Source organism: Ciconia boyciana, chromosome 5 (assembly GCF_034638445.1).
Source record: "Ciconia boyciana chromosome 5, ASM3463844v1, whole genome shotgun sequence".
NCBI classification, from domain to species: Eukaryota; Metazoa; Chordata; class Aves; order Ciconiiformes; family Ciconiidae; genus Ciconia; species Ciconia boyciana.
In genome coordinates, this window is record NC_132938.1 from 64,775,001 (window position 1) to 64,799,752 (window position 24,752).

Here is a 24,752-nt window from a genome sequence, read left to right on the forward strand (position 1 = left end):
AGGCAAACCGTCTGAGTCTGTGCCACAGCAGATCAGCTGGGGTGGCTGAAGAGCATCTCACCCAACTGACCAAAGCAGCATGCTCAAAAACATTGCCTCCCACGCCTGTCCCAGTTAAGACTGTCAGACATCCCATGAATCAGTTCCTGACTCTCTGACTTATCCCAGCTCCTCCTTCCATTAACCCAGTTTATGCACTCAAAGCTTGTAATTAATACCCTTATCATTAAAATTCTGACTACTAAGATACATGGAGCTGCACTGGCCATTAAGCTTACAGTAGCACGTTGCATTTGGGGGCTGCTTTTTATTACTAAATTTGTGAAGACAGAACAAGTTCTACAAGTATAAGCAGTTTATTTCACCACATACCTCACCAAAACCTCCAAAATATTCCCTTATTTTCTCCTCAGGCGTGTCTGGAGATAAACCCCCAACGAAAATCTTTTTAACGGGTTCTTTTGTTTTCATGGCTTTAGCTCTTTTTGGATCAATGACCTTTCCATTCAGCTTGTGTTCTTTCTGGTCCATGACCTGTGGAAAATTAAAACACGCTCTTACTTGCAGTTCAAGCTAAATGTTTCACTGATGTTTTGAGCAAAGCCGAGTTACTTTATACTTAGTTTTTGTTAATGCAATTGCTTCAATTTCAATACTTTGACTATAGCAATAATTTGTTGCACAAAACCTAACAATTCCATGATTGTGATCACTATCCACTGACATAGACAGTTCTGGCAAAGCCTTTCAAGAGTCACCTGGAGCCATGTATCACCCAAGGGAAGTAACAGCGTAACATTTCTCAGAAAGTACTCTACAATCCCATCTCAAACTTCATGAAGAATCTATACTTTAGAAATCACCAAAGGTCAATGAAGGTGAAAACTTTCCAGTGTGCAGTGTCAACAGCATCTTAGAAACGTTAACAACTAATTTTTGCTTGGATAAAGACCAAGCCTATCAAAACCACTGTCTCTACTCTAGGGGTTCACATTGCAGCTCTGGAATGCAAAGACTTGAAGTTCTTTGTAAATTGCTGCTTTCACAGTAGTAGGCACCAGGCATTTATATACAGTATTTTCAAAGTGCTCAAGTCCAGTGGCTTGCAGTACACTCGTCTATAAGTACCCAAAGCCATACTTTGGGAATCACTGCTGGTCCTGGCCACTGCATCACAAGTAAGACAGTTTAGGGAAAAAACATTTCAATAAGCATCTTAAATATATTGTATCCCAGAATCATGTTTAACAGATTACATACAAACAACTACGCATACAATCACCTGAGTGCTGTACCTTTGCTACCTAAAATTGAACATGCTGTTTCATTACATTAGTACTACCTTATCTACGCTCTCCGATTCTTTGAAGAGTACAAAGCCGAAGCCTCTCGATCGCCCAGTGATGGGATCTAACTTCAGAGTGCAGTCTACGACTTCACCAAATTTAGAGAAATAGTCCTTCAGATCTTTCTTTGTAGTGTCCCAGCTAAGGCCACCGATAAACATTTTCCTGTTAAGACAAGATGGTTAATCTGTTAATATGTCTTATCCAAAATCCTGTACTGTCAAGCTTTATGAGCTCAGTTACCTGATGTAAGGAACAGCAGAATTTTATCAGTGATGCTACACACACAGGCCTGCACTTTTTGAGAACCTGCTTAAATGATCCTGGCCAAATTAGGTAAAGACATAAAATGTACACAAAAGTTTTGCACCATCTTCTGCTACACTTGCTTACTCTGCTATCCCAAGAAACTACAAAGAGTGACAAAAAGATATTTTACTACTTCCTTGCACCCCCACCACTACTGACCTACCACAGGCTTAATTCCATTTAGCTATCTGCAGAGCCTCCACACAACTGCTTATGAAACAAACACAGGCAGAAAAGATTTATAAGGCAGTGCAGTTAAACAGAAGAATGTATGTACTAGTCTGGACTGCACATATGCCAATATTAGTAAACTAAAACAAATAAAGTTTAGTCAAGTCCCCTTCCCCAGAAGGCAGTAAAAAAGCAAAGTATTGGATAGTTAAAACTTTCCTTTCCTCCTAAGAACATGGTATAAAAACCTGGCATAATCCAATACAATCACAAGAACATCTTCCCAATATACTACCTACACGACCAGTGTTGCTCGGCAAGCGTGTACAGCAGATAACTCTGATGATGACTTGTAGTTTCAAAAGCACACTGAAAGCTTGGACTCAAATCATGACCATCCCACCACATTAGTAAGCCACAAAAAAAAAAAAAAAAAAAAAAAAAAATCAAGAACCGCTCTGTCTTGAGAGGAAGCACTTCATGATTTGCATCAACTAAAAATCAAGCCAATACACACACAAATGAAACATTCCTAGTTATTAGGCATAGGGCTTATGTACCAATTCAAAAGAGGATTTGATTTGAGATTATCTCTTCTAATAATGATAAAGATTTTACAGCAGGCTCAAACAAAAAGTATGATCTATTATGATCTATAAAAACGCTTTCTACAAAGCTTTGTCCATTTTCACTGTACCAACTTGTTCCACAATCACACACACAGTTACCAGAAAACCTGAAAAGCTACTGTAGCATGTTTCCAAATTCTCCACTTTCCACACACAAATATTTCTGCAATTGTATACAATCATGTTGTACTTCCCCAAGTCAAACTCTCTCAAATCAAAAGCCGCTCATGTGAACTAACTCTGTTGAATTAGCCACACTCTTACAGAATTAACAAGAGCATTCAGCTTCTGACAGCCTCCATACAGATGAGGGGGTTCAGGAGCTTCAGATGTTTCTATAAGAAGTCTTGAAGTCTATAAACAGGAGCACTGATTCCCCATCCCTTTATCCGCTTTTCCCATTAGTTCTAGATCTCTCTTCAACAAAGCACCAAAAGCCCTTTCTAGTGTGACATCTTACTGTCTTCAGGACCAATATGGCAAAAATGATCCACAATGGTAAACCAGCAGCCTCATACCAGTACAGACAGTAATTCAAAGGATGCTTTGTGTCCTTGTGTTAATCCATCATTAAGGTTCATTTTTGTTTGTTGGGTTTTTTTTTAAGCAGCAAAACAGAACACATACAGAGAATGCAGCATTGTATTTCTGACACATGGAGGATAGAGATAACTCTAGCAGTTACTACCAAACATACACTTGCTACATGACATACAAAACACCTGTTTTATAGTTATCAACAAACCATTAACATAAACATAAAAAACCTGTTTTATAGTTATTAACAATCAACATTAACATACAAAACCCTGCTTTATATCACTAAGCACATGACAGACCAAGAACACGGTTTGAAACCAACAGCCCTCTGAAGGATTTTTGTCCCACCATGCAATAACTGCATCTGTTAATCCAGTTACAGAGCAGCAAAACATGACTGCTTCAGCTTGCCACTGGACAAGGTGACAAACTACTGCTCCACTGCAAAACTGAGGTTAGATAAAGCTACAACACAAACGTGAGCACAACAAACAATTAAGGTGCAATGTCACAGTGCTGTCAAAAGCTTGTAAAATATGTACATTTTCCAAACCAGTGTGGCTGGTTTAAGTCACATCAGCACATACTGTTTTCCAAAATAAGTTACCAGAAGCGTACTGGGAAAGGTTTCAAACTTCAGACTTAGCTAAACAGAGCACAGACATCACGACGACTAGTGGCTTTGGCCTTCCTCCAACAGGCTAATCAGGAAGTTGCCTGGCAGCTGCCAACATGTAGATTTCTCAAGTCCACAGTTCTCACAAAAGACATGTAAGGGTACAAGAACCTGCGCACCATTTTTTTCCTGAAGATACCATCTCTAATTCCTAATGCAAAGAAAACACCGATGTACCTGCATCCAGCAGCTACCAAGGATGTGTTGTTTTCCCTCTACTACCAAGAGAGCTGTCAAAACACTTGGCTTCCTGTACAGCACTACCCATAAGAATTGACCTGTCAAAAAAACAATTGAACTAAACTATAAGTCAATATATGCTACATGTAATCACTGCACCACTCAGTGACAACTTTTTCTAGGCTGTGTTGACTCAAAAGAAGACAGGCTTCCTCAAGAAAACCCTTTAATAGGTGTGTATTCAAGGACAAAAAGTAAAACAAATATGCAAACTGCAGAGGTACTTAAAGCCATTAAAAGCAGGTGAGAAGTAACAAAAACATTCTAAGTTTTCACTAACCCTAAACAAAACACTCAAAAAAGGTTCCCGTTTTCTCTCCCTGCTTTCAGCAACATCCCAGGTTATTACAGAAGGAGGAAGACACTCAGGAAGGTCTCACAGCAAGTTCCTTTATCCTGTTTATTTTCTGCCTTGATCAAAAACAGACCAGCAGCTTGAGTTTATTGGCCTGACATGAGACAGCATACAGCAGTAGCCCGTCTTGTAACTGAATTTATTATACATGAACTTCACCTGCTATATGAAAGCGCACTGCCCCATGCCAAGCATCAGGCATTGACCCTTAGAAAATTAAAAGCTACCTTCATTCTTAAGCTGTCACCTAAAGCAATCTTTCTCACAGCAAGTTTCATGCGATGAGGAGGAATGGTTTGGGGTGGGGATTAAGTCAAGGTGCCTCATGCCTCTCACTAACATGCAACTGACATACCATTTACATTTGCAACATAGGCTAACACTAAGTGATTGCAACCTGAGCATTCAGCTACATTGAGTTACAGTCCTTAACACATGCACTGCACATTAACTTTTAGAAAAAGAGATCCTAAAAAAAAAAAAAGTTTGTAGTTTGGCACACATCACACCAACGTACACCTCGGGACCAGTCACCGCCAATTGCCGTGAGATTTGGGTTGACAGGGGCATGACACTTTCCCCACTTGACAGCAGCATTTGGAACTCTGTGACATCACTGCTCCCGCTAATTTCGAAACCGACCCAGAGCACGGTATCATGCCCGACTCTCTGCAATGCCGAAGAGCAAACCGGCTACCGACCCGGTTGCACTTCCTAAGAGCACGCATTTAGGCACTCCCCGGTCGCATTTAGGTTTGCAGCCTCCAGGTGAGCCGCCAGCTACCGCCCGAGCGGCTCCGCTCCGGGGCGAGCAGCGTCCCGGGCCCCACCGCCGCAGCGTAGGCTGACTCGCCGCGGTCACTGTCGCGCCGCGGGGGCTTCTCCCCCGCTCCGCACGCCCCGGTGCTCCCGGCAAGCAGGAAGGCGGAGGTCCCCGAACGGCGCCGCCTGCACGAGCCCCGCCGGCGGCCCGCCCCCGCCGGCCCGGCCCGGTACGTGACGTCGCCGCGGCGCCAAGTAAACAAACACGGAGGCAAGTAGGGCCGCACCAGGTCAGGCCGAGCCAAGGGGCGCCGGACCCCTCCGCCCGCCCCAGCAGGACGCCACCAAGGAGACAAAAGCCGCGGGGCGCCCGCGCCGCCCCCGCCGCTCACCCCTCGTCCTCCTCGTTCTTGCTGGCGTCGATCTTGGCTCCCTCCGACTCGATCCCGCCGCCGCCTCCCCCGTCGGCACCCCCCGCCCCAGCCCCCGCCAGCCCCTCAGGCTGCTCCGCCGGCTCCGCCGAGCTGCCTCCAGCGCCCGCCGCCGCCGAGTCCATGGCGAACTGCTGCTCCGACATGGCGCCGCTGCAGCTGACCCGCGCCGGCCAGCCGGCGACCGCCCGCCGCCCCCGGCCCCGCTGCCGCTTCCCCGCCGAGGCCCCGGCCCCGCTCCCAGCCCCGGCGACGGCACGAGCGCACCGAGCCCTCCTCCTTTCGCTCGCTTTTTTTAATGGCGCCACCACCGACCCAACCTAAAATGGCGGACGGAAGGAGCGCGGCGGGCGCGGTCACGTGACACCTCCTCCTTGGGAGACGGCGCATCTCTGGAGCCGTCGGTTGGTGACCGTTGCCCGTGAGTGCCGCGCCGCTCCTCGGGCGGCCTGCCGCCAACCGCAGCGCTTTTGGGTTTTTCGGGTGGCCGCTGCGGAGCAGGGCATAGGGCGAGCGGCAGCTCGTCGTGAGGCCGGGCGGGCCGCTCTCCAACCGGCAGCTGCCAGGCACCTGCCCGACGCAGCTCTCTGAGCTTTGCAGGGACCCGAGCCTGCAGGGCCGGCCTGGGCTGCTGGGCACCTCGCAACCTGTGGACACCCGCTGGAGCATCCAGTGCCTCAGTGTACCGAAATGAAGCTTTTACGACTTTTTGGGAGATAAGGCCATGTCCTAGTGGCAAAAGTAAAGCAGTGCTTTTAGCCACCCGGAGGCACTGCTGGTAAGGGAAGCTTCAGCATCCAGCTGCACTCTGGAAAAGCTGGGGGTACAATGTCACATACCGCTGTGGCTTTTCCCAGCAGCCATGTGCCATTTCTTTAGTTTGTAGCCAGTGATGTGAGCAAGTCTTCTCTCATCCAATCTAATTGCTAAGATGACAGGAACCTCCCCAGATCTAGCAACTGCTTAACCCATAGCAGTTATGGTATGCAGCTCTTCTGTATGACAGGAGGAGAAGAAAAAATAGCCAGCTGCCTGAGAGAAATAAACACTGAAATTATGGTTTGGAAACTTTTAAAGAAACTTCTACCCAGCTACTCTCTTTAAAAGTTTGTAAGACCAGTCTGCCCTGTGAATTAGCTACTCACATTTCACTTTACTCTTCTAACAAGCAAGGTTTATTTTTGATGCATGACTAGATACTTGTGCTGAGAAAAAAAAACTTAAGGCACACTGCTGCAATCCTTTGACCTCAGGCAGAATGTGTATGCTCACTTACCCATCCCAGCTGTTCTTCTATTCAGAAAAGCTGGTTAAAACAGTTTCCCTTCTCCAGAAATCATTCGTTCAGGCTTTTGTTATGTTGCTTGCTAGTATACACAAGATGGGAAACCCATTTTCTGGTCCCGTTGAGAGGAGTCCAGTACAGGATCTAACTTGAAGGAATAGATCCCAACTTGTGCAGAAATTAGTTGCTGACCCTAAAGTTCAAGAATGTGTAATCTCCTACTTGGAATAGACAGGGAGCAATTGCTCTAGGGAAATAATTAAGTTATAGCCCTGAGCACTCTAGAACCTACATGCTTGAAAAACCTTGAAAGGTATTACAGATCCTACCCTCCAACCCCTCAAGCACTGCTGAGCTGTCAGCATAAAAAAAGTGCTGCTGTAGTTCTAGATCCCTCCCTTGAGATGTATGAAATTGGCAATATTGTGCCACAGACCGCTCTCTTCTCTGCAGCTGGCAAGAGACAACTCTGCCATCTTCCACAGTGATGCTAACTCAAGGCACTATGGTGCTGTCTTAAGACAGGTCAGGAAAAGGAGTGGGTTGTACTGACCTGTATACACAACAACCTTGTCTTAAGCAATTTATGATCTCCAGAAAGGTACCTGCCCTTCTATACAAGTATATTTATACCACTGTAAGCTCACAGCCAACAGCAAGACTATACATTCACTTAAGTAAGCATTTATTAGAGAATCCTTTAACATGAAATTATACAAATAAAGTTTGTATAAACACAAGTCCACATTATGTCATAACATGAATGGGAAAAAAAGTAAAAACCATAAAACCAGTCAGCCGCTATGTACAGTTGGACACAGTTGTGTCGTACACTAAGTCTTTTACAAAATAGTCATTTCCTCTCACGAAGACCACCCTCCATTCACTCACGATGCGCTGCAAGATGGCTTTGTTGCAGTATCTCTACCTAAAAATCAAGACAAAATGTATGTCAGATCTGTGCAAGTTACTACAAGAATCGTTAAAAGGTCCATTTTCATGAACTGCTTTAAGTCTTCTACATATTCCTTTCTTCACTGTTAAAGATCATATGCATATTTATTAAGGTAACACAAGAGGTTTTGTTACCCATCAGTAATTTATCTTCCCAAATATAGCCATTCAGCCCATTTAGGAAGCTGTTCCAAAACAACACACATCTGAGTTAAATTATTAATCAGGCTCTGGATCAATTTTTTTTTCCCCAACGGAAACACTGCCAAAAAGGTTTCTGATTATTTGTTTATCCATCTAAATGACTCCTGTGCAAACACAAGTCAGGTCAATTTAGTTCAAACAGTCTACGTGCATATGATCTTTAATGTTTTTCCAGATTTAAAAGTTCGTTTTGGTTTGCAGATTTCACTATTAGCTATAAAAAGAAAAAAGCAAGCATTAAATCTTAAAGAATGCACACTTAAAATGAGGTTCCACAATTGAAATACAACACTAAACAGAAGACCAAATGATTAAGCTGTAAAGGCATTTATGTACTTTAACTCCTGTAAAAAACCATTTAAGTTAAGACACTTAATCTCCAAAAAGATTAAAAAAAGAAGCCAAAGTCTGAAGTTTTCCACTTTAATCTTTACGCTGGTACATGAAGTTGGAAGAGACCATACCACAGGACAGCGTTTTCTGGTGTATGCCTTGCGCTCTGCCTGCAACGTGCGACCCCAGAGATAGACGTGGTCAGGGTGACACACGGCCTGCAATGAAGTTCCCGCTGGCGGGTACAAACAAGGTATAATGTCAGAGTTAGAAGACAACATTCTTGTTTTCCTTAAGTTGTACCCATTTCAGTACTTTACCTGTTAATACTTCTAATAAGTTTAATTATTCCTCTAGACCACCTGGTACACAACGCAAAACAGAAAAACTCTTATGTTTTTCTGAAGTACTAAAGAAGATAAAGTCACATTTTTACAAAGTTAAAGATCTATAGACACTGTAGGCAAAGCTGGTTTAAAAAAAAAGTATTTTTTTAAGTTAACAAAAGCTTAATTAAGGGACAAGTCATGCTATGCAAGTTTTTACTCTTCATTTGTCTATTGATCTTTAAATTAGATTAGACATACTCAGAGTGGACCTTGCACTCATGTACACACCTGTTTCCTCAAGTACTAGGTACTGCTTTAGTACGGCTGGTAGTTGTTTTGGTGATTGCCGCCACCACGGGATGCCTTTCCATATGTGCTTTGTTGACCTGTAGATAACATGGGGGGAAAAAACACCCAACCCAGAAGCATTAAGATTAACATCCAACACTGTGAAGGAGATTGTTCCCATACAGTACACCAACAGGGCTATTCTTTTAAAGTGATGTATTATGAGTAAGAGGTGTTACAGAACAAGTTACTAAAGAGGCCCCTGTTTAAAGATGCATGCTATTATTATCTGGAATTAGGTCAAAACCACTTACCACTGTAGTCTGTGTATCCTGGCCCATAGCCGTAATTGGGATAGTTGTACCCAGAGTAGTCATATCCTCCATAGCCACTGTAGCTTTGATCACTGTAAGCGCTATTGTAGTTTCCATATCCTTGATCATAGTAGTTATTAAATCCTTGATTCCAGTTTTGTCCCTGACCTGAAACAAAGTATAGCATTTATAAGTTACAGAACTTATTTCACTCCTCTCTTATGCCACTTCATCTAACTTTCTATGACAATATTTCTATGCCAGAACTATTGCCCAGAAGAATCCTCTTACCTTCCCAAGAACCCAAGAAAAATAATTTTCTAAAAATAATTGAGGCATCTCATTTGGATATGAGAAATGGGTCATAAGATTTTATCACCCACAACATTAAGAGAAAGACAGCAAGTAGTCCTGCTCATAAAACAGCCAGGAAAAACAAAACAACACAACAGTGAAGGCATGCACTACAGCAGCTCCTGCTGTTTTCCTTTAACTTCCATTTTGGATCATTGAACACCAAGTTCAATGGAACATTGGCCTGAACACCAAGTTATACCACAGGATCAGCTTTACTGCATTGTGTTGGTTGTGACTGCTTGACTTAAGACTGAGATGCATTAACTTGTAACGTAACAGCTGATTCCTTATCTGTTTGCAAGGTGTAGCAAAGTGACTGTCTACCTCTTTAGCAAAAAGCTCACAGTTTCTTGCCCATGAGCCAACTAAGAGTGTATCCCTTAACGTGAAAGAATAACTGCACTATCCATTTAGCTATGCTGTCAACTATGGGTATACAAATGCACCCTACATCCAGCTTGAGACTTCACCACTTGAACGTGAGCAGAGCAAGAAGAGATTCTTAAGCTTCCACAAGCAATCACAACCACCAAAATACCATTTACTAACAGGCTACTTTCCACATTCAATTTAAACATGAGACCTGCATGCAGCCCAAAACCTGGAATATCTACAAACACCTTAGTGTTTGGTACAGACACTTAAGCATTTACATTAATTTCAACATCCAAAACACTCACCCCGTCCACGCCCCCTTCCACCTCCTCGTCCACCAGCCGCATTGCTTTTTCCTCCTTTCTGCTGCTGCTGCTGCTGCTGCCTGTATACCTCTTTGGGCTGTGCTACTTTGATCTCACACTGTAAAGACAGAAATTCTTTAACTCATCAAGAATTTCAAGACCATTTTGTGAGTTGCTTTCAGGGAAGCCTACAGAGATGGTCTATTTCACATGCTAAGAACAAGAGCTTCCATACCTTGCCTGAACCAATTTGATGGTATCTGCTTTCTAGTAACTTCTTTACTGGCTCTTCATCTGTGTACGTGATAAAACAGAAGCCCCTCCTTTCGTTCGTCTTTGTGTCCATGGGAAGCTCAATGTTTTCAATCTGAAATCAAAAGTACATATCAATAACACATTAAATCTGTAAGCAACTTTCTATGCTACCAGAACCATTCAGCAGTCCAATGTCTATGCTGACTGCTTTTGACAGCTATAAATCAGCCCATCACAACACTATGGACTTATTAACATGCACAGTTTCAACAATTCCTAGTTTTATGTAAGCCTGAGCCAGCTCTCCTCACAAATTCTTCTGTCTTAAGACAGACGCAACACTGCACTTGAAAACCAGACCTGTTCTTATAGGACATTATACTATACCTCGCCAAAAGCACCAAAGTACTCCTTAATCTGTTCTTCAGATGTATCTGGACTCAGCCCACCAACAAACACTTTTTTTGGTGGCTCCTTCCCTTTTAGGGCTTTTGCCCTTTTAGGATCTATTAACTTCCCATCCAGTTTGTGTTCCTTCAGTTCCAACACCTAAGAAGCACACAAGAAAACAGTCTCAGATCACTACAGTGACGAGCAGGCTTTATGCCATCAATCCACAAGAAATCCAATCACCTTCTCCACGCTGGCAGCATCCTTGAAGAGCACAAACCCAAACCCCCTCGACCTCCCAGTGACCGGGTCTGTTTTAATCGTACAATCCACAACCTCGCCAAACCGAGAGAGATACTCTGTCAAGTCTTTCTTGCTGGTGTCCCAGCTGAGGCCTCCAATAAACATTTTCCTGAAATGCAAGAAGTACATACGAATTACTTGTACACACACACATACCTGGGTGCAAATGCACGCATGCAGCACGGAGCAAGCCTGCGCGTGGCTGCTGCAAGCCAAAGGCGATCAGGAAGCCACGGGCACCCGGCTCGGCTTGCAGGGCGTGACAGCCGCGCCCGCTGCACCAGGACGCAGGGGCAGCACCGGGGGAGCCGCAGCAGCTGTTCCGGCCCGGCCTCGCCGTTACACATGGGCCGGATCTGCGCGTCCCCCCCGCCCTGAGCCCGCCACCAGCGCACGTCCCCATAGGCTGCCGGTGACGTCATTCCGCCTGATTGGCAGCCCCCCCCCTCCCCGCCCCACGGAAACTAGGTCACCAGGCTGGGACACAAAGGCGGGCGCGGCCATTGGCGTAGGGAAGGGGAGGTCCCGCCCCCCCCCCCGAGCCGTCCCCGTCCCCCCCCCCCGCCCTCCTCCCAGCCCAAGAGGGCGGGTGAGGGAGATGGAGGTGCAACCCCCCCCGGCCCTACCCGTCGTCCTGCTGGTTCTTGCTCGCGTTGATCTTGGAGCCCTCGGCGAACTCCTCCGGGCCGCCGCTCATCTCGGTCGTGTCCTCCATGGCGGGGCGAGGGCGGCGAGGCTGCTCAGGCGAGCGGCGGAGACCTACGCGGGCAAGAAAATGGCTGCGGAAGAGATCCGGGCACCGCCTGCGCCGCCCTTATATACCCGCGCCGGCAGCCAATCAGCGCCGCCCTCTCGCCCGGCGCCGCAGCGCTCCTAGCGGCTTCCGGCGACGCTGCAGCACTCGTCCGCCGCCGGGCGGCCGGGCTCCCCGGCTCCCCGGGCCCTGCCCGGCCGCGGCGCCGGTACAGCAGTGCCCTGCCGCGGGGCCCGGAGTGCAGCGTGCAGCTGCCATCCCCGCCCGCCTCGCCCCTCCGCGTGCTCAGTGCTCCGCGCGCCCTTCCTGCCGCGGGCCTTGGGGCGAGGCAGGCGTCGCTGCCCTGGGCGGGGACGGGAGCCGGGAAACCGGGACAGGCGGGCTCCGACGCTAAGGGCGGGTAACGCGCAACTCAGAAACCTCGTTCAGGAGGCGGTGGGGCGGGGCGGGCGCTCGGGGGGCGGGTACAGCCGGGGGGGCACTCCCCGCCGCCGAGGTCCCACCGTCGCCGCACTCGCCTCCCGCGATCCGCGGCGGTACGGCCCGGCCCGGCCCTCCGCGCAGCCGCAGCCGCAGGGCGGAGCCCTGCCGCCGCCGCGCTCCCCCGGTGCGCTCTACGCCCCACGTGCCGCTGCTGCCGCCATGGGCGTGTTGCCGGTGCCGGCGGAGGTGCGCGCCATCCTGCTGGACATCGAGGGCACCACCACCCCCATCGCCTTCGTCCAGGTGAGAGCCGGCGGGGCGGGCGACAGCGGCTTCCCCACGTGGCCGGGAGCCCCGTTGGCACCGCCGGGGGCCTCTGTTAGCATTGCTGTTATTATCATGATCCCCCCCCAGCCCTGGCAGCCGGGGGGGGGCACGCTGCGCTGGCCAGATTTCTGTGACTGCAAGTCCCCTTCGCTGGCACGGCGCCCCTGCGGGGAGGAAGCGCCTCTCCCGGGGCTGCAGCCCTGCGGAGGGCAGGCCTGAGTTTCCTCCAGAAGTGTAAAACCGTGACACATTTTATTTGTTTTTCTGAATAATGCTCACGAGAAAATACGTCTCATTTATACCGATCACCTGCCTCTTTTGTGGGCAGGGGAACAGGGAACTATTCAGATCCAGGACAGTTCAGTAACTTATTTTTTTCATGGATATAGGGTAGTTGGATTGCTCTCAGCCTCATTTAGGAAAAGCCCTTGAGCATCACTGTTGCTCAGGTGGCTGGAGCTGCGGCATGGCACCCGAGTTTGCAGAGACCCTGAAGTGGTACAGTGGTACAGATGCCTCCGTGTCACCAGAGGTGTATGCCCTTCCTCCAGCATGCACAGGACCGGTACATGGGGAGGGTAGCACATCAAGTGTATATGAGGAGGATTGTACTAACAGCAAATATGTATGAGTGGCTTCCCTTGCCTAGGAGAAGGCTTAAGATTATTGAAAATGTTGGTCTAAACCAACATTTCTGGTGCAGAAGGCAGGGGACTGGGAGGTCTGTGAGGCCAGCAGGAGGCATCTGGACAAGTGCTGTAAACATGCTATTAAAAATTTGCAGTTCTCCAACAGCTGTGGGTCCCTCCTTTCCGAGAGGTTTTGGTCCCTAACCAGGCTTGTGTGCTTTGCAGGAGGGAGCAATTTGCTTGTATTTAAGACACCGAACGGAATCATCCCTGCTCCTGCCATTAACCTGTATTTCTCCATGAGACATTATAGCTTTTGGTGGATCTTTTTTGCCAGTAGTTTACGAAGGTGCTTTGTGACCCACATGATGCGGGGAGGCGTGAAGACTCTTGCCAGGCTTGCTAGGTGTTTCTGCTAACACAGTTTAACAGATTAACAACATGACCTACATCTTTCCTGTCCATTTTCTTCCAGTGCTCTTGAAGAAACTTCAGGTCTAGATGGCATTACAGCTGCCTCCCTCCCCTTGATATCTTTCAATTTAAACAGTTTGAACAGCTCAGAATTCTTACTAAACATCTAACAGAGCAACGAAGTTGGATATATCCACCTTGTATCCATTTTGCTGTTGTGCAAATAACATGCAGTACACCTGAGACGGTTTCCTACCCAAAGTCTTTCTGTTGCAGGGAGGCCAAATGAGTTATGGTTCTCAATAAAACTCAGTTTGCTGGAAATCCTGAAAATGCTTGAAACAGTTATTTCACTTGGACTTTCAGTTAACCTCCATAATTTCTATTTCCTTCTAAAAGGTCCACTGCTGGTTCTGCAGGCATTTTATTCTTTAATATTAAAGAATTATATTTAATCCTTTCTTTAGTATTAGAATTATTGAATATGCAAAGTAAAGAAATAGAATTAGCTAGGTGATGGGTGAATTAAGGAAATATACCAGAAAAGAAAATATTTTGTGGCCCCTGGTTAGAGGTCACCACGTTTTCTCTTTTGCTGGGTCCACCCTGGCAGAGAAAAGTAGATGTCAGGGGCGAGATGTAATTTGATAAACTACATCCCTGGGATTTGCTAGATCTCCTGTAAAAGAGCAGATTGTCACTGAACTTTGTGACAGTTTGCATGGACATTGAGAGGAAAATTGACCCTGGTTGCTTGAAATCCTACAAGCACTAATTACAGCATGTTACGTGGGTGTCTACCGACAGTAAAAAATACCACCCTTCCTATACTGGGTTTAACATTGCTGTGAGCAGTTACGAAGGCTTAGGAGAGCTGTCGAGCTGTGTTTGCTGATGGCTGTTTCTCTATCCTGCCAAGCTGTGTTGGGGCAGCCACATCTGGGCTGGATGTCGCCAAGGAGCCCAGCTGTCTGGTGGTGCAGTGGGGTGATAGTGTCCATCTCCCTGGCATGCACAGGAGATGGACGGAGCAATGGGAGCTGTGCACAGGCAGGCTTGGGTCTCCTGCTAGCTAAGATAAGAGAAGCGCGTGAAGTTAGAAATGTCAGTAACAGCCCCAGTTAAACCTATCAAGAGTTTGCAGCCGCCGACTTTTGCTGAAATCTGAAGTCTCGGAGATGCACTTTTGGAGCCTGTTTGGAAGTTTTTCTTTGCCAGCACAAGAGCACGAAAGACTGCTTTTGGAAAGCAGTTGGGACCTTTTGACATCTGAGTTGTAAGGGAAGTTAAACCAAGTCAGCTGGTCGGTTGCATTTCGCAGTGGATACTCTTTAATTTCCTCCATGATTTAAAAGGTAGTTGGAAAGCAACTAAGCTCAAATAGAAGAAATGAGAGAGTAACTGGGAGTATTAAAAGGCTGTTGATTTCCCTAGGCAAGTTTGTGGTAATTTTCTAGGTATTTAAGAGATTTTCCTTTCCCCTAAATTTACATTGTTTTTAAAATATACAATGTGGAAAATGCAATATTTGAGTAATAGAAAATCCTGCAGTTCTGCCACCACATCACGCTTTCAGGACCACCATTTTCTTAATTCAGTAACAAGTTAAAGGTGTCGTACAGTGAGGAGAAAAATATCACTGGCCATTTTTTGAGCAGAGATGAGCTCAGGTTAGTTTCCTCACGTCTCCTCCCCATCCCAAATTTTCCCCAGTTAAGAAAAGCTCAGTTCTGTACCCGACAGAAGGAGCTCCCTGCCCTTCCCCTTGTCCTGAGGCTCTTTCCACACCCAGAGATGACATCGTGGCGGCTGCTTGTGGCTTCTTAGTTGTGAAACACCACTAATGAGAGCAATTTGTAATTATTTCTGGTTGCCCTTGGGATCTCCGGGAAGGTTTATAATTCTCCTGTGGCACTTTTCCCTACCCCCGTGTCATTTCATTTGCAAGACTGTCCTATGGAGCTCAGTGTCACTGGACTAGAGTTTTCTTTTTAAAAAGGTCCTCCAGCTCTGGTGAGAATTTGAGATGTGTTTTCAGAACAAACTTTGTTAGGACAAGCGCCTCATTAAAAATAGAGTATAATTTGTCAGTTAAGAGTACATACACAGTCAGCCTTGTACTCCTCAGCTGACGGGAACTTGGGGTCATGTCTGCCATTTGAGACATTTTTCGGCAAGCCCAGGAAATGTTATCACCCACCTTTCCATCCTGTGATTTAAAAGTTGCAGCTACATAAGCATTTATGCAAGAAATCCACCTGCATTAATCTTGGCCCAAGGTTGGCTCTGGCCTGTGACCAGGTAGACACCTAGGTAGAAATCAGGCAGTTTCACAAGCGGCAGTACTGTAGAGGAAGCCTGAGCAGGGAAGATGACCATACACACCAGCATGTGCAATCAGTTGCTTTAAAAGCAAGTCAACCTTACCTCTGCCCGGTTAAAGGAGCTGCCTGCTTTTCTTGTGTGCTGCCAGGAGACCTTGTTCCCTTACATCAAAGACAACGTGAAGGAGTATCTGCGCACTCACTGGGAGGAGGAGGAGTGCCAGCGGGACATCGGACTTCTAAGGAAACAGGTTAAGTAACAGAGCTACACCGTATCTCTCCGGGTTTTCACGGCATGCCTGAGATTTCAGGTCACTCAAACTCCCCCAGTCACCCAACATGAGCCCATACCTCTCTTTGCTCCCCACAGAGGCTGGTTGCCTTGATGGGCTGATTCTCCCCCATCCAAAGGTTGGGTTGTGCTCGGGGAAGGGCTGGTAGGCAGCAGCTCGCCTTGGTCTTCACGGGCCCTGAGTGGGTGTTGAACCACAGGTTTTCAGCTTTGTGCTTGCACTATGCCCTTCTCTTGCTGAATCCACCACCTGTGGCTTCCAGGCGCTTGTTTGGGAAGAAGCATGGAGGGATAGCAGAGTACTTGTCCTGGACAAGGCAGCATATCCTGCCTCTGTACAGGGACACGGCATCAATTTGAGACCTGTGCCTGCCTGAAGCCAACAGATGCATTTGCTTCTTTGCCTTAATTTCAGTAATTAAATACTTAAGCAAGTGTAATTTTCATTAGAGTATTTACAATACAGCTACAGTAGTGCTAATTGTTGGGTTTGGAAAGTACAATCCAAGCAACTGTTTCTAGACACTACTGAAGTTTGAACTTCCCATTGAGAAAAGCAATCAAACAATGTTGTAACCCTTCATGTGAAGAGCAGTTCAAGCTGTGTCCTGCACAGAGGTGTGTTGATGCAGGTATTAGACCCCTTTCATAAATTGAGATGTTGCTGCTCCACTTCTTCCCTCACCTCTTTTTATCATGGATGATTTCCAGGCTCAGGAGGACTCCAGCTTGGATGGGGTTGTGCCGATCCCTTTGGAGACCGGAAGTGGGGAAGAGGAGCTGGAGCGGGTCATCCAGGCGGTCGTAGACAATGTGCACTGGCAGATGTCTCTGGACAGGAAGACCACAGCACTGAAGCAGCTGCAGGGTCACATGTGGAGGGCAGCCTATGCAACGGGGCATGTCAAAGGAGAGTGAGTAATTGTGTGCCCCTTTCCCTGGGGCAGGTATGGGGTTGATCTTTCCCTCTGTCTGTTAGCAGAATAGCTGCATAAGCTATTCCTGGAAACAGCCCCACGTAAAAATGCAAATAGGATTACTACCTTGGTGGGGAAGCCAATACATTTACATTCAGTCGTGGCTTAAGCCAGGGCACTGCTGTCATGGAACCAACAGCAGACACTTCATTTCAAACTTGATCATGGAGTGAAACACAAATCCATTAAGCTTAATCTTTGAATCTGGGGAACCAAAAGCTTACAGTAACCTCAGGACTGACCAAGTTGTCTCAGTCCCCACTGGGAAGATGACAAGTGAGTGAGAGTGTTTCTCCTTAAGGAATAATCGGCAGGCACATGCTGGGGAACAGCCAGTTCTCCAGCCACCTGGGCAGGGTCTGTAAAGGAGATGGGGTCTGAGAAACAGAACAAGGTAATGGAGGCATGACACGGGGTGATTCTGCTCACATGACCAGCAGAACATTCATCTGGGACAACCATCTTTGGCATTAAAAATTCAGAAAATGTCTCAGTATTTCTCTACAGAGATTTCTTGGTAAACGAAGAGACTGAGGCACAAGTTTGAACTTCTTACAGTTCTCCATCTTGCATTTTTTATCCCTGAATTGCACTCACATTTTGGAACAAGCCTAAACAATCTGGGGTTGCAGGTTCAGGTCCTTTCAGTTGTTTCCTCCTGCTTTGTCTCTTACCTGAGCGTTTCCTGCCTTTCCACTTCTTTTTGTCTTCAGGCTCCTCTTTATGTTTCAGCCACAGCATAAGGGTGCATAAGTAGGGACAACTGGAGTTAAGCCTGATCTTCTTATTTAGGTCAAGAGATACTTGGTTAAACTGCATTTCGAGTTCCTAAGGAGATAAAACAAACCCTTAAGTTTACAAAGTGTTTTGCCAAAGGAAGAATGAGGAAGAAGAAAAAGAGCTCACAGAAAAATGTAAACACTCACCAGAGAAAGCAACAAAACCCAAAAGCAAGTGAAGAGGGTCAGCCATCCTGTTTGTTTTCTTTTTAAAAACAGGGCTAATTGTCTTATAGTGGCCCAAAAACTGTGGAGCTAGCCTTGCTGCTTGGCAGCATCCAAGAAGTGAGATCTCTAAAGTCTTCCCCTTGCCCAACTGTATCTGGCACATCAGTGTCTGAAATCCAGGCACTGAACTCAGCACATGAAAAAATGAGGGTGGCTGGGAGTTTCAGCAGGTGCTGTACAACCTCAAAATATTTTCAGCTGACACCAGAGACATTTAATAAATAAATATTAAGAAATGCAGAAAAAAGTGAACTTTTTTTGTTTTTAAATACCTAACATAACAAGGCCCTGAGCAGATGGCCAAGAAACTGGAGATGAAGAAAGGGCCAGCTGATTGCTACAAGTCTGCAAAACTTAGTGCAACACTCCTTTTGCATCTATTTGGAGTCCTCTTTCTTCAGGCGTTCAGGTGCTCAGATCCCCTTTTTGGGGCAGTACCTTTGGGCCTTGGCCCAAGTGGCCACACAGCGCTGTGCAGTGCAGGTGGGAAGGCTGCGATTTGGACTAGGATGAAAACGCTGGAGATCATGTCTCCTTCAGCTCCTCTGTGCATCCTTCTGCCATATTAAACTCAAAACCCCTCCCTGCCCTTCCGAGGCTGTTTGTGGCCTTTCCTTATCAACCATCACATGTATTATTGAGGGACTTATTGTCAGCCTCACTTTGTCCGTCTTGGGCATCCTCTAGCCTTCAGTTTCTCCTCAGTATGTGGGTCATCGTGTAAATGTCCTTTGCATACAAAGAGCTTTTACATACATGTAAGTGCAGCACTGGAGAGGTCTCGTGGTATAAATGAGAAAGGTATGAGGGAACTGACAGACATGTCCATTAGCAGTTATGCAGCAGTTGCCTTGGCTTTGGTCCTCCTTCCCTGTCTCACAGGTTTGCTACCTGCTGCTGGGCTTCTCTTCGGTGGCTACTACGCGGGAGTTAGAGCTCACATTTTGAGACTCGTCAGCCCATTGGTAGACTGATATCTTGCCTTCCCAGCACTCTGCAAGGCCAGAAGAATAAGGGGAGGGATGCTGCTGCCTAGTAAACGGGAGCTGGTTCGCCCTCTGCAGTGCAGTTAAGTCAGGGACACATCTGGCCCACGAGTAGTACTGTACAACCTGACTGAGTCGCTGAATAGAGGAACTCTGACCTCAGTCCCTTAGGAGACACTCCTTTCCTGAGTTATTGTCTGGCTTCAAACAGTTCATACAGTGCTGCTCATGTAGCTCCTGCAGTTGCAACTTCCTCTCAGCTCCTCCCTACACATGATCAGAGCCTGAACCTGTGGGATGGGTTTGCCCCATATGGATACAGCTCACGACCTTAGCTCTTACCAACAGGGAAACCTTTGTAGCTTGCAAGGCAGGTGGGAGTCAGGATGCAAAAGCCTGTCTTCTCTGGCTGCCCCCCTCATTTCTCCCTCGCAGAGAAAAGCAGCGGGATGCCATTTTCCCCAACTTTCTTCCTGTCTCGAAAGTGAAGGGGCTGGAGAAACTCCTGCCAAATGTCTGAAATAGCTCATCAGAGCTGCTGTCTGCATAGCAGTCAATGAGCTGCTCAGTTGGCTGGAGCTAAGAATATATCACCTGCTGCTGAAATAGACTCCCCAGTTGCGGAAGCCCTGAGCAGATTGGGAATGGAGTCCCCTTGCAAACTAATGGGACAGTTGTCACAGTGCCTGGCTAAAGGTGTCCCTCCAGGTACTTCTGGGTTTGCCCTTACCTGCTGCCCTGTTTTGCTCCAGAATCTTCGAGGACGTGGTTCCAGCTATCCGGAAGTGGCGGGAAGCAGGGATGAAGGTCTATATCTACTCCTCGGGCAGCATTGAAGCCCAGAAGCTTCTGTTTGGATACTCTACAGAAGGTGATATCCTAGAGGTAGATAACCTTATCACCTTCCTTACAGCTTCTCCCTCAGCAGACCGCTTCCCTCCCACAACTGCCCTTGCCGTAATGCTTCATGAATAGAGTTTGGAACAGGAAGGTGGAGCAGTGGGTTTGACCTGCGGGAGTTAAGCTCAGCCAGTTGAGTATGCTAGCATGGCTGCATCGGCCCCCTGTTACTGTGGTGAAAGGAAAGGGGATGTCTCAGGAGCAAGGTTTAGCCCTGCTCTTCAGGTGGTGCTCAGCAACTGTCTTTGCTTTTCTCTCTCTTTCAGCTCTTTGATGGTCACTTTGATACCAAAATAGGCCCCAAGGTAGAAAGTGAGAGCTACAGAAGGATTGCCGCCAGTATTGGGTGCGCCACCAACAACATCCTTTTCCTGACAGACGTCCCTCGAGGTAGGTGGCCTGCCAGTCCTGCTAGCTCTTGCCTGTGTGAGGGAGGCAGGTGCTCTTTAAATGCATGCTGCTGACTTGTTACAAGCACCCCAGAAATGCTGCAGACCACCTTGCTTTGGTAGCATCCCCCTGGCTGCTACCTTCTTTACACATCCAGGCTCTCACACAGCAGTGGGATACCCTGAGCAGCGTTGCAATGAGGGTAAATAGGTCAAGTAGAAAACCTGCCCTTGCACCAGCAAGCAAGGAGACGCTGTTAAAGCAGAGTGGAGTGTTTGCTGAAGCAGCTGGTGAGCCCCATTTACAAAGAGTGTCAGTGGTTTTCGTGACCCGTGCTTGGAGGGACAGATGATGTCTGCTGTGTTGCTACGTGGCACGTGCCGTGGCTGGTTCTTTGTGCCACTTACTGTTAGGCTGTGTTCAGCAGCAGGAAAACATTGCTCCTGGTCACCAAGACTTGACCACTGGAAAGCCAGGCTCGGGAAGCTAATTTAATTTCCTGCCTTTGCTGGAAATGTCTTTCTGGCAGAAATGGCACTGGATTGTGATCTCAGTCTAAGCCAGCTCAGTCCCCAGGAGTTAGCCCTTACCTCCTCCCCAGCCCTGGCAGCAGAGCTGGTGGGAGCTTGCAGTTACCTCCTTTTCCCTGTATTGTCTTTCTGTGGCCTCTTGCTGTGCTCAGGGAGCGAAGGAAGCTTGTGAGAAGTGACTCCTGGTGGGGGGGTGTTGGACTCACTAATGGCACAGCTTGACCACAACCCAGCTTCTTCATGACAGGAATCAAGCTGCCAGTGTGTGCTTCCTGCACGATGCCTTGGACAGCTGGGAGAGGGGAGGAGATGGCGAGGCAGCCAGCTCCCATCCGCTCATGTTACACAGCAGCTACAGTCATCCACAGCAGGTCTGCCGGGAGCTGGTCCCTCTGTAGAGCCCTGCAGCGCCATGTGCACATGCTTCTCTCTCAGTCTCAACCTTTAAAAGCACTTCAGTGTTTTGGGGCATCTTCAAGCCTTAAAGACCTTCATGTGGAGAGGTCGGTAAGTACATCTCATCTCCACTCTCCCCACCTCTGTTTGTTTCAGAAGCCAATGCGGCCGAGGAAGCGGATACTCACGTAGCTGTGGTGATCAGACCAGGCAACGCAGGACTGACGGACGATGAGAAATCGTATTACAGCCTCATCTCATCTTTCACCGAACTTTTCCTGCCTTCCTCCACTTAGGGAAAGCAATGCGTGCACAGAAGACTGTGTTTCACCTCAATTGTCCTTGTGTAATGTTAGGTAATTTTGTCCATAATCAGAATTTAAAACCAAACCCACATCATGTCTTGGACCAGTGACTAGTGCAGGCAGGTATGGATGGAGAGTATGGTGTGGGGTCCCTTGTGCAGTAGGACAGAGGCCTGCAGCAGCCAGCTGGAGCTGGGAATAGGGTGAAGAGCAGCACCCATGACCCCTGCTGTTCCTCCCCATTCCCAGCTAGCAGTTAGCTCAGGGGATGCTTCCTTCAGACTCACTCATTGAAATTTGGTGCTGAGACGCCCCACCACAAGCTCTGTCATTTTTAGAAACAGCCTGCAAACAAGGTGTATGTCTCCCTGTCCCAGAGGGACCTTCAGGGACCGTGAGGGGATATGAACATCTCCCTGCAGACAGGGTTGCTGGCTAAGTCAAAACTTTCAAAGTTAGGGGGGTTAGGATGCCCAAAGGAAAATGCCAAATGTGGCCTATAATACAGTAGGTTTGGGCTGCCAAAGAAAAAGCCTGCCCTTGCTGCAGGCAAGCTCTTTAGACCAGGAACAACTTAAATCTTGGCTATATCCACAGCAGGTCTAGGTACAAAACAGTACAACTTGCATGTGGAAGCTGCTTAGAGCTACACAGCCAGCCTACCAGAATTAAGTAGAGTATATATAAATACAGCTTTAAAAATTAAATTCTGGACCCACCTCACTGCTGCATCATGGTGCTGGGCTATGGGATCCAACTGGCTGAACACCAAAGTCAGCTTGACCATGTTTCTGAGGTATCTCCCTTAGCACTAACCTGTGGAGCTCCTTCTCAGTAGCCAACATCACCCTGTCACATATTCATAGCACTGGTCAGCTGTGAGCAAAGCTTGACAAACAGCTGCTCCTGAGGGACACATCCTGCTGCATTTAATGAGAATTAAAACCCTGACCTTTTCACCCACCCTAACTAAATTGTGCCAATTTATGGTCATGGAGCTTTTCATAATGTAGTAAATAAAAACACAACTTTGCTTTCATTGTGTTCCCTCCATCCCAGTATTTAGCCTTCCTGTCTATCAATCACCAGTGATCCAAGCACCTAAAGGCAAATCTCTTTTTTTTTAACCTGTGAACACTTTGTTTTCCTGCTTTCGCCCTCCCTGGTCCTTTCTTTAAGGCAGACAACCCTGTCCTGCCAAGGAAGCTGTATTACCTCCCTCACCATCTTATGATTTCAGTAGGGGCTCAGTAGAGGTGCGGGAGTGAGAGCCATAGCTAGGTTATACCTAGTAATAGTGGAGGCAGAGGCAGTTTGAAACCCCAGTTCCCTGCTGCTGGCACTTCGTGCATGGGTGTCACTTGCTACTTATTTCTGCAGAGCTGCACTTGAGCTTGCTCTCATGGCCGGACGAAATAGAATACTAATGTGCATGTTGCCTTCCTGAGCTCTGATCTGCACCTACAGCTGTCCCTGTTGAGGGAGACTGCTGTGTAGAGAACAAGCAAGACACAGGCATTTTGGGAGGAAACCACATCATGCCATCATTGCCCTTCTAAAACTTTGATGGTAGCAGGTAAGGCTGTGAGGCAGCTAGTCTGGATGCCTTTCTGGGCTGTGTAATGAGTGTGATCCTCCTCCTAGAAAGAGCGTGCTAATTAGTACTGTTACAAGAAGTGTATCTGCATGGCTGAATAGTCCCTGGCTTCTTTAAGTGTTAATTTTAATCATGACACTGTAAATACTCACCTTTTGTTTTGCCTTTGCTATCAGAAAGCTATGCATGGGGTCGGGGACAAAAATAAAACTCACTTTCTCCATAAAAGCACTTTATTTAGTGGTCATGTTTCAGTGTATATCAGTTGTCATTTAGTTGTACTGAAATGTGCTGTTAGAAATACTCTAAGAAATGTACAGAGTTATCACCAAAAACCTGAGGTTCAGTTTGGATTGCATATAGGAAAAGGGGAGAAAGAAAAAAAAATTAAAAAAAAAAGGCAAACAATCTTTTCTTCCCTTTGATAAAATTACAAAATATAAAATGATACACTGAAAGTATTAATTGATTTTTTAAAAAGTCACAGTGGACTATTTACAGTAAAACACCCTTAAAACAAATTGCTATTTTGTGCTCTATATGCATTGAGTGTGTGTGCCCATATAAGAGGATCCCCACCTGCATCTTCTCCAGGCTGTCCCCTCCTGCCCTAGCCCAGGAGGAGCTCCCCAGATGGGCTGGTGGGGAGCCCTGCGCCTTATGCTGCTGTGCCCTTGGGCCACCCTCAGCACGTCCCTCCAGGAAAGCTTCCCACTAATGACACAATTACAAGGAGGAGGCCTTCAGCAGTCTAATGACAACCCTCTGTTGGCTGGAGATGCTCTGGATTTATAACACAGCTGCCTGAGAACAAATCTTGGCCCACGGAAGATAAAGTGAAGGGCTGGCTGAAAGCTTTCTACTTACACTGGTTTTGACAGAAGTTTTTCTCAACTGGTTTCTCCTTTCAGGAGAGGCCTCTGACCTTTTGCAGAAGACTGAAATCCCTCGTGCCTTTTCCTTCTCTGTCAGAAATGCTACGGTGCGGTCCAAGTTCCCCTTCAAATGCCTTTTGCCACCATTTTAATATCTGCTTATTTTCCTGCAGCTCAGACAAGATGCAAACCTAAGCTGAGCCTGACTTATGGAGGAAAGGAAAACATAACACTTCTTATGTTAATGAGAAGCAACTCCCATTGCTCCCCTGCCCAGCCAATACAGCAGCCTTCCAAAAATCAGGTTTTCAAACGGACTTTGAGCTCCTGCTTTTTCTTTGAAAACAGACCTTCTGTTTGAAAACTTTCCTTCAGGGAGGGAGAAGCCCTTCTGGTTTTGCTGTTCCCTTCCTGCACCTCCAGCCCTCAGGCCACATCACCCAACCTCTGGGACAGAACTGCCTCCCTGCACCTT

At 47.1% G+C, this 24,752-nt stretch overlaps 3 protein-coding genes across 8 annotated transcripts in view; 1 reads left to right on the top strand and 2 right to left on the bottom strand.

Annotated features, from left to right (window-relative positions):
- Positions 1-5,764, bottom strand: part of HNRNPD (heterogeneous nuclear ribonucleoprotein D) — a 10,433-nt gene extending 4,669 nt beyond the window's left edge. The window contains exons 1-3 of one of the 3 annotated variants that reach the window (XR_012042658.1): positions 5,421-5,764; positions 1,343-1,511; positions 373-534 (exon numbers count right to left, since the gene is read on the bottom strand). Coding sequence is in view for 2 of the 3 variants with exons in the window: in XM_072862452.1 (XP_072718553.1) it covers positions 373-534; positions 1,343-1,511; positions 5,421-5,605 (516 nt within the window). In the remaining variant the exon portion in view is untranslated. Of the gene's footprint in view, positions 1-372; positions 535-1,342; positions 1,512-4,783; positions 4,896-5,420 lie in introns of those variants that run through there. The other 2 variants (XM_072862452.1, XM_072862453.1) reach the window with 2 other exon arrangements.
- A 1,644-nt stretch (positions 5,765-7,408) lies between these two features.
- On the bottom strand, positions 7,409-12,017 carry HNRNPDL (heterogeneous nuclear ribonucleoprotein D like). Of its 3 annotated transcripts, XR_012042456.1 has the most exons (9): positions 11,778-12,017; positions 11,092-11,260; positions 10,846-11,007; positions 10,439-10,570; positions 10,204-10,321; positions 9,167-9,334; positions 8,853-8,950; positions 8,367-8,470; positions 7,409-7,672 (listed from the first exon to the last, which is right to left on the bottom strand). XR_012042456.1 is itself a non-coding variant. In XM_072861271.1 (8 exons), exons 1-7 carry the CDS (start codon positions 11,864-11,866, stop codon positions 8,880-8,882), a joined length of 909 nt encoding a protein of 302 aa, XP_072717372.1. In that variant the 5' UTR covers positions 11,867-12,017; the 3' UTR covers positions 7,409-7,672; positions 8,853-8,879. The 3 variants fall into 3 exon arrangements, 2 of the variants coding, with proteins under 2 accessions (XP_072717372.1, XP_072717373.1); XM_072861271.1 differs by lacking the exon at positions 8,367-8,470; XM_072861272.1 differs by lacking the exons at positions 8,367-8,470; positions 8,853-8,950.
- A 369-nt stretch (positions 12,018-12,386) lies between these two features.
- On the top strand, positions 12,387-23,904 carry ENOPH1 (enolase-phosphatase 1). 2 transcript variants are annotated; one of them, XM_072861273.1, is made up of 7 exons: positions 12,387-12,631; positions 16,172-16,273; positions 17,026-17,228; positions 20,037-20,169; positions 20,451-20,574; positions 21,352-21,475; positions 21,657-23,904. In XM_072861273.1, the coding sequence occupies exons 1-7, from the start codon at positions 12,548-12,550 to the stop codon at positions 21,733-21,735; spliced, it is 849 nt and encodes a 282-aa protein (XP_072717374.1). In that variant the 5' UTR covers positions 12,387-12,547; the 3' UTR covers positions 21,736-23,904. The 2 variants fall into 2 exon arrangements, with proteins under 2 accessions (XP_072717374.1, XP_072717375.1); XM_072861274.1 differs by lacking the exon at positions 21,352-21,475 and having other exon boundaries at positions 12,392-12,631; positions 21,657-23,902.
- Positions 23,905-24,752: the final 848 nt, after the last annotated feature.

Excerpts from the sequence above, each read along its gene's own strand:
- ENOPH1 (XM_072861273.1), top strand. The coding sequence starts at position 12,548 with ATGGGCGTGTTGCCGGTGCCGGCGGAGGTGCGCGCCATCCTGCTGGAC. Across the intron at positions 20,170-20,450 it reads CAGAAGGTGATATCCTAGAG|CTCTTTGATGGTCACTTTGA; the intron begins GTAGATAACCTT and ends TCTCTCTTTCAG. Across the intron at positions 20,575-21,351 it reads CCTGACAGACGTCCCTCGAG|GAATCAAGCTGCCAGTGTGT; the intron begins GTAGGTGGCCTG and ends TCTTCATGACAG.
- HNRNPDL (XM_072861271.1), bottom strand. The coding sequence starts at position 11,866 with ATGGAGGACACGACCGAGATGAGCGGCGGCCCGGAGGAGTTCGCCGAG. Across the intron at positions 11,008-11,091 it reads ATGCTGCCAGCGTGGAGAAG|GTGTTGGAACTGAAGGAACA; the intron begins GTGATTGGATTT and ends TGTGCTTCTTAG. Across the intron at positions 8,951-9,166 it reads AGGATACACAGACTACAGTG|GTCAACAAAGCACATATGGA; the intron begins GTAAGTGGTTTT and ends TGTTATCTACAG.